This window comes from Stylophora pistillata, chromosome 12 (genome assembly GCF_964205215.1).
Source record: "Stylophora pistillata chromosome 12, jaStyPist1.2, whole genome shotgun sequence".
NCBI classification, from domain to species: Eukaryota; Metazoa; Cnidaria; class Anthozoa; order Scleractinia; family Pocilloporidae; genus Stylophora; species Stylophora pistillata.
This window is the reverse complement of record NC_142530.1, coordinates 1321544-1330000: the sequence shown is the minus strand read 5'-3', so window position 1 is coordinate 1330000 and position 8457 is coordinate 1321544. Positions and strand designations below refer to the sequence as shown.

General features: G+C 39.2%; 1 protein-coding gene across 1 annotated transcript; it reads right to left on the bottom strand.

Moving 5' to 3' along the window:
- Nucleotides 1-2070: 2070 nt before the first annotated feature.
- Nucleotides 2071-7090, bottom strand: LOC111320879 (uncharacterized). Its single transcript, XM_022923612.2, has 4 exons — nt 6934-7090; nt 4377-4580; nt 3699-4024; nt 2071-3119 (listed from the first exon to the last, which is right to left on the bottom strand). The coding sequence occupies exons 1-4, from the start codon at nt 6983-6985 to the stop codon at nt 2874-2876; spliced, it is 828 nt and encodes a 275-aa protein (XP_022779347.2). The 5' UTR covers nt 6986-7090; the 3' UTR covers nt 2071-2873.
- Nucleotides 7091-8457: the final 1367 nt, after the last annotated feature.

Below are 8457 nucleotides of genomic sequence, written 5' to 3'. Positions count from 1 at the left end.
ATCAAACAATGATTTCAGTCAGATATTGCTTTTAATACGTCAAAAATGTTTACAACTGTTTATGCCGAAGGAGTGATTCCTCTCTTCCAATATCTATTCAAACGGCCCAGTTAAAAAGATACAAATGAAAAAAAAGATTAAAAATCCAGACTCCCCCTTCATGATAAATGAAAGATTTGGCTAAATTGTTCACATCTCTGTTGCCACTCATTTCAAATTTTGTCAGGAGCTCACAGTTGTTCTGTTTGTACATACTCCCATGCACTCAGCTGTGTGGACAAATTGCAATATTTTTCTCTTTCAAAAGTATAATTTACGTCCATTGTTTTCTACTATTGTCAATAGTGATGTTTGACCGTGTGGTGACGTGCTAAAAACCCGTGTATTTGAACAGACCAATCATAAATAAGCCCAATCGCCACTGCACATAGTTTCGATGGCTCTCGCGCGTATGGTAACAAACTTGAGTATGTAATTCAAACGGAAAGTCAAAGATCTTGAACGCAAAATATTAGTGGTGTACTTTCGCTTTTTCCGCAATAATCAGAGAAATATGCTTCGCGCATTGTGTGTTATTGGGTCGAACACAGGAAGATTAAGAAGGTTAGTAAATGGTGACTTTTTAATGCCGAACAAATTGGGTTTGACTAGCTACGATTGTCTGAAAATGTCGGCTTGTAATAATTTCACTTTCCGCCGCAATCATGGCGCTGTTATACTTCAGCAACCCACCTAAGGTAAGAAATGTGGTGAGTACTTATTATAGTTTATTTATCTATTATTTATTTAGTTTTATTTTATTCATTTGCCACTTACACACACACATACAAAAATGAATTACAGTTGTGAACAACAATCAAAAATAATGACTATAATAATATCATTATACTTAATCGATATAAAATTACTATTTATGATCATTTATAAAAAGTGTGGCGAGGAAGCCCAGCAGAAGCTAGTAGCTTATCAAACCTGGGTTCCTCACACGGTGTAGAAAATAGATTTGTTAATTACGAGCGGGCGAGTTTACTTAAACGTTCGGATCTCGGTTCGACTTTCGGCTCGAAGTTAGGCATTGTTTTCGACTATTCGGATTTGCTTCGCATTTCGATCAGGGTTTGGTAGCGACTCTAAGTCGTTAGCAAACCGCTAAAGACGTTGTGAAGTATAGTACCGTTAGGGAAACCAAGAGTGTTCAAATTCTAGGGGTGTCGACCTAGTCTTGTCCCCAGACCTTCCACGATCATGAACTTGTACCTTTCATTTACACTTCAGTTGCACGGTGAGATCTGGGCAAAAGATTAGTGTCGACATTTACTGACACAGGAATACTCTCAGCTACTCTAGACCCCCATATTTTCATATATGCCTGGTTTTCGGAAGGCATCACATAATTTACTCAGAATAAATTTATTATCGAGGACGAACAGTTCACCAGTAACAATGTATATAAAAGATCTTGAATCCCTCTATTTTTGGTGTTTTCGTTTTCTTAACGGCCAAGTTTTTAGGAAGCATCTCAAACTTTCTCTTGTCCATTTTCGGACTAGTTAGTGATTAAAGCACTTTTTCACGCTCAAAATTGACCACTTTTTTGGAGGGCGGGGCGGTGTTGCGCTAAAAACAGGTAATTGGGATATTTTACAGTTGTGCTTTGTTATCGAGCACCGTGATATCAATAGCATTTAGGGAGTTAGTTAGTGGGGGAGAGGCTGTCATGAGGTATGGATAGCTGAGGCGTTCTGTAAGTAATACGTTGTAGTCCACATCAGCATGCCCTCTCTGTAAATAGTTACGGAGTAAATGTCCGTGGTACAATCCTACAATCGATTATCAAGGGCTGATCATGAGATGACAATTCAAGTTCTAATTACTTTAGTTTTCATGATTGCAAAATGAAACCCTTATAAGCTCAGCCTTCTCTGGTCAAGTTGCTGCCTGAAGAAGAAGAATTTCAGAAGAAATTCCACTGAATCGTGGAAAGTTCATTTCTATCCAGTCCTTCCATCTCCTTTTTTGAATTGACACGTGAATAAACTGGGAATGGGTCTTAACAAAGTACACGAAAGAGAAAGTGTAAAATCCTTTATTGCAATTATCTCGTACTCAAAGAGAAAGAGATTGTGGATACATGACAAATGTCCTACAAAACTATTTACTCCCCCAATGTGTATTTATAAAATAACCTTAAACTTAATGGCTTTGATAATATCTCGATGGCGACTCCTGAGTCGATTGCTAAGTTTCTCGCCCTCAAGTACATAATTTCGAAATCGTGATTTCACTACGAAAGTGTGCGTACAAAAAAAAAATTATCATACTAACGTGAATAAGATGAAGGCATAAAACTAGAATACTAGTATGACCTCAAAACCTTCTAGCTACCTATCAGTTATGCAGAACTTAGGAGTTGTAACAATGGCGTATCCCACGTGAAAATCCAAATAGAAATCACAACATTCCAAGGTACACCATGAGAAAGTGTTGCATTATTTATTTATACCATGCCATAAACATACAGTGACAATACGACATTCGCACGTATTTTATTTTCATTGGTTTTGAAGCGGCTCCACCACCTACTCTCCTTGGCCTCAACAAAAATTAAAACTCATGAAACGCTTCTTCTCAAAGATCATGGCATAGCATATAAAGAATACATGTTAAAACACTCGAAAGAAACCGGTAATGACTTCGCCCAGAATTTCGGCGGAAATGAAATCCCAGTTCTCGATGGGAACGTTTGACTCAGCATTATTGAATAAACAGTGGCTTTCTTACATTCGGAGTGTCTGTCTCTTTTTATTTACGGCATGGTATATATAAAAAAAGTGTACGAAAGAAATTTGAATCATGACGGTTGTATTGATAACTCAATGCGCATCAGAACTACATGGTTGTTTCTCGAGCTTCCTCAACTCATTCAGCATCTCGTTATCAACTTCAGGCCAAACGTAAATGTCGCTCGTGGCAATCTGCACCATAGTCATCAGGCTCATTTCATTAGTGATTCCCACAGTCTGAACCAGAACGTTAGCATCTTTCAGTTCTTGCGCAGCTTCGTCCAAGGCGTCGCTTTCTTCAAAATCTACGTCTGCGTTGGATGCTACGAGAAGGATCTATCACAAGAAGCAAGAAATGTTTTATAAAGATGCATGAGATATTTCATGAGAAGAAAAGGGAGAGCGTGGGTTGACTGAAATCCCAGAGAGGGTTGCAAAGGGTTTATACGTGACGCATTTCCCTTTTTTTCGGCTAAGTCCGTCGCGCAAGTAAAAAAAAAAAAAATAGGGACCTTAAGAAACCACGACGGCGACGGCAACGAGGACGTGGGAAAACAAGAGATCTAATTGGCCGAACAGTAGCTCAGCACGTGCGTTTTGAAACTTCGTACATTTCTTAGCCGTCCTATGCAAAACAACAATGTGAAATCGCCAAAATTTGCGTCGTCTGCGAACCGAAACCGCGACGGCAAATTATTTTAATTTCCATTTGGAACTCAACGGCTACTTTATACGTCATGCTGAAGTTGAGCTGTGGCGCTGTACGAGACAGTAAGCTCCTGCAGCCATTTTTGAAATTCCAACTAAGCGTAGAAATTATTTTTTAATCGAAGTCTTCCTTGGTGTCGCCGTCGTGGTTTCATAAAGTCCCTACTGAAAAGATTGAGGCGGTGTTGATTTCAAATGTAATTTTACCTTGATGGCGTTTTCTCTTGCACCTTTCTTCCCATCAAACATGTCTTTGCCATTCTTCAAGGCTGTAATTAGATTTCCATTCCTTTTCTCGGGTATAAATGCCTTCATGGATTTCCATACATTAACATGGCTGATATTTCGGCCCTTCAGCTGATCAAATCCAAGCAGCAACTGATTCTTTTTTGAAATTGCCCTCAAGGCTATGTGAGTGCCGTTATTTCTGATGGACATTTTGTGGACAATTTTGAGAACCGTTCTCCTCACTACTGGCCATGTTGATTTCTGCGCGTCAAATAGGATGGCGAGATCGACTGGAGACTGGCACCCTACAAGCCAAGAAAAGAGACTGGATATAGATCGCAATGTAATCACAGCAGCCAATCAGAAAAGGGAAATAACGCAAGGAGCCAATTAGAACTCAAAGTTAAACCACGCAAACGTCCTGGAGAAACTGGATGAAGAATAACCTTCGAGGGAAACATTAAACAAAAAAAATGGACTTTTCGCCGTCCGCTTTCAGTCATTCTTACACCAAAGTGAACGTGGACAAGACATATTTTCCCATTTTTTTGAAGTCGATTTAAGGATGTATGGAAGGGTGAATAAATATCAAGTTTTGTTTACCACAAGCCATTCGAAGAAGTTGTGGTCAAGCTGGCGAAAATATATTTTGCTTACATTGAGTAACGGGATGGACACATTTATTGTTGCAGCCCATCATGCAGCACTTCATCGGCGGCGAGCATTCATCGTCAGCGGAACACTCGTCTTTGTCTTCACCAAAGGAGAAGAGTCCCCCAAGTCCTTCCAGTCCTCCCGGTCCACCTCCACAATCCACTGGAGGTCTTACGTACGGGCATTCTCCAAGAGGACTGCGTTTGCCTGTGAATTGTAACAGATTCGCCGCTTGAATGAGGTGTTCACTTAGTGTCACTTGTTTTAGTGGATTTAGTCAATGTTAAGGGAGAGGGAATAGGGGCACTAAGGGACATTTCAAGGGGGTGGGGTTGTCTCTGATAGAGGCATACTACCAAAATGCAATAGCAAAATCAGACCAAAAAAGAAAAACCTGGTTGTAATTATATCTAGAAGGTACGTATCGCCAACCACCAGGACATTTTAAGACTTCTGGTACAGAAATAAAAAACGAACTGAAGTGAATAAATAAGAAGTGAATAAATAAGAAGTGAATCTACACAACCTAAACGCATCCTATTCAATAGCACATACCCCCCTGCCCTCCCTCCTCTCTTCTAACAGACTGACTTTTATCCCCTCATCCCCCCGCCAGGTTAAGGATATCATTCCACTGAAGAGGTAGATAATCTTATCACTGCTCTCTTCTACAAAAATTATCACTGTTGGTTTTGTTCCAGCAGTAAGTACCCTCTTAACCTCTCATGAAGATAAACACGTCATATGAAGCCTTTATCGGTGTTTTATTACGTATACCTAAATGTTCCTCAATCCATTGACGTATTACTTGGTACGTTCCATGCTGTTAGCCAGAAAAATAGGGGGCTTATCACTCGTGCTAGAGTTTTCTTTGCAATTCAATCGACTAGCTATTTAACAACGGGTTAACTACATATTTGAAGCTAAGTTTCATGGCAGCCGCGTGACGGGAACGTGGGTAACGCGCACGCGATTGAATAGAAGTTTCACATGCGCGCCACTACTTTCGGCGCGTGTCGGTTGAATATCCCGCGGGCTTGTTTCGTTTACTCAAGTTTCTCGCGCGTTTCCCGTTGATTTTCCAGCCGGTTGCGCGCTAATCTCAAGCATTTCCTTTAATTTGACCGAAGAAGGCGACGAAAATTTAATGTGAACACACTTGAGTATATTCAAAGATATCACGTTTTCCATTTTTTCATATGCAACTTACATTTCATTGAAATTCGGTATAAAAATGTGTTTTCAATTACTACCTAAGAAAACATTTTTTTTTCAACGATATTGTGTTCTTCCTCGTGTTTTTTCTATTACAATTCTTCAAATTTCTTTTCTCTCAGTGCTCCTATAACACCACTTTTTAATCCATCAAATTGTCCGCCTTTGACCTGTTGTATCACAAATTTTTACAGATGGGTCCCACGTAGAAATTTCAACTAAAATCACCCGCTTACGAGAATTGCCCTATTTAAAAACACAGTCGTAGGAGTGAGTCATCAAAAGAAAATAATGATACACTCTTTTGCTGTGGACCTTGATATGCGAAGGGCGTTACTATTATACGACTGTCAAATTACTATGCTCGTTTCTACTTTCAAAAAAATATGTACTTAACTACCATCTTTTCTAAGAAATGGTTGGAAAGTCACAAAATGGTCCAAGAAATTTTTACTATCATGCATGCATGACGCAAGATGTAAACTACATTTTCCCGTCAGCAGCTTCAGTAAATTCGTTTCAATTGCTGATTAGTCCTAACGTTGGCGATTTTCCAAAAGAAAAAAAAATTAGTATAGTTTTTTTTTCTGGCTCCTCTGTCAAGACTCCACCTTGGAAGTGAAAAACTTTCATTGTAGCGACCATACCTTTCTGGTTCTCAAAACATTGCTTTTTCTTTGCTTCCCGAAAGAATTGCAGAAAAAAATTCTATCCGCGTACAATATGCGACATTCAAAAATGTTTTGCAATCGTTAACATAAATAGATTGCGGGAACTTTTTGTCAAAGCTCTATAATTGCTGGGTTGATTGCTGCAGATCGAGCAAATTACGTCCATAAACTCGCATTCCTTCAAAACACTAAATTTGTCTTTAAAATCCGTAGACACAAAGGCGTATAGTTCAACTCAGGCAATCTCATCTAACTAAAAATCTCACCTTAAATATACCACTGAATTAAACATGGCTAACAGGACTTAAAGTTGGTATGATGCTTAAGTCAGTTTTTGCAATTTTCTTTATTATCTCAATTGTCGACTTGGCCGAAAAAACGTCAGGATACAAGGTTGAGTTCACATACCAAAATTCTGTCTCTCCACGAGGTCAGTGGAGGGTGAGAGACGAATAGGTGCCTTCTAAAAGCACTCGATTTCACTGCTGTTTGATCTTCTCTAATTCTTCCCTTTCCAACGATATTTTTCTGTATTTTTTACTTCCCTCCCTAGTTAAATATTGTTTAAGTAGATTTTTCAAAAGACAGGTCAGCGCTGAATGTCCGTTGTAAGGTAGATGTATGCCTTCCAAATCCACCAAGTTCAATTTTCAAGAAAAAAAAGAGAGACATACCTCGACACAGCACAACTAAAAAAGTTACCAACAGCAACGCGATGGCATTCATCTTAATATAAAATCCTTGCTTCTCCGCTATCGAGTGATATTGTAGTGTGCTAACGCCTGCCTTCTGAATGCGCACTGATAACAAAAGCGTAAGGGTCACGAATCTTTATACTATTGATTCACGAGAGCTGGCTGTAATTACAGACGCATGTCGAGAGCTCATGGCATTCATCTGTCAAACATAACGACATATGGGGAAATCTACTCATGTACACGATGAAACATGCATGCAACGACTGCTTGCAGGCGAAAATAACTGATGCTATCTTTGATATGACCTTCCAATGCGATACAATCGGGGAGGGAGGGGAGGGGACGACGTCAGACAAACATTGCTTTCAAGACGCTGGCAAGCCATAAGTATGAAAGATTTGACTAATTTTAACATGTATGCCCTTGTGGAAGGTATTTCGGGTTTAGTCGTCCATAAAGGCTAAATTGGTGTTTCAGATAATAACATGCTTTAGAGTGAGGTTCCAAACCTTATTTGGTCCCATATCCTTAAAGCATGAACATAGCATCTTTGGTTTGGCTAGAGTTCGTTGCACTAGTTTAGTTCGCCATTATTGGGAAGGAGAAAAAAACATCTTTGAATTGACTGCGCAGCAAGAGTGGAGACAGTACGCCATAACATTCCCTATCTACGAAAGAGTTACTTTCGAAGGTCAAGTTCACAATCTCAAATAGCCCTTCCTCTAGACTTAAATTTTACCAACTCGACTCGGCTCCTGAATAGTTAAAAAGTAAAATTAGCTTACACCTAGCCAACTGAACCTATGAAAGACATGAAACGGTTTCAAGTCAAAACAATTTTAGAATAATCATTCCCCTTCACACCCCAAAACGTCTTTCTTTTCTTTGCTAGTGTTAGGTCCACTCGCTCTCAAGACGTTAAACATGCAATAACGGAGCTTCTTTTTTTCATAGAAAAAGATGATTGTGATTGGGTATCCCTTAAAGTTTAATGTTCTAAAATTTCTGTAAGCCACACTTTGTTAAGAAGAATCACGTTTTCGTGAGCAAGCCACCTATTGATCTAGAACTCAAAAGAATCATTCCAATATTAGACGCATCTGTTATTAACCCTCTTGGCAAGCAATAATATTTCCATTCAGAAATAGACGAAACTGGAAACTTGCTTGAACGTGTTTAAGTGGCAGCTGATATGTAGTATATACACTCACGACAAATTTAATGCATGGAATTTTATACGTTCTCTGTTTTGGTTCCAAAAACCACACACGCGCATCACGCAATTTAACGGCCTTAAATATATATCATTAATCTAAGTATCCTTACGTCAACAATACGACAGACATTAGCAAGAGAAAAAAAAAGATGAAATGATATGTGAGTTATTGCAGTCAAACTTCTTCAGTCATAGACTAGGAGTTAATCTTTGCCAACGAACGACAAGTTTTGGGGGAAAATATCCCCAATCCCGTATCACCCTTGAGAAACGTTGCGCGCATA

What these genes read in the sequence shown, in the direction of transcription:
- LOC111320879 (XM_022923612.2), bottom strand. Translation starts at nt 6,985, where the DNA reads ATGAATGCCATCGCGTTGCTGTTGGTAACTTTTTTAGTTGTGCTGTGT. An exon ending in TTTAGTTGTGCTGTGTCGAG is followed by an intron (nt 4,581 to 6,933) that starts GTATGTCTCTCT and finishes TACAATTCACAG; the next exon opens with GCAAACGCAGTCCTCTTGGA. An exon ending in TGTCCATCCCGTTACTCAAT is followed by an intron (nt 4,025 to 4,376) that starts GTAAGCAAAATA and finishes CTTGGCTTGTAG; the next exon opens with GGTGCCAGTCTCCAGTCGAT.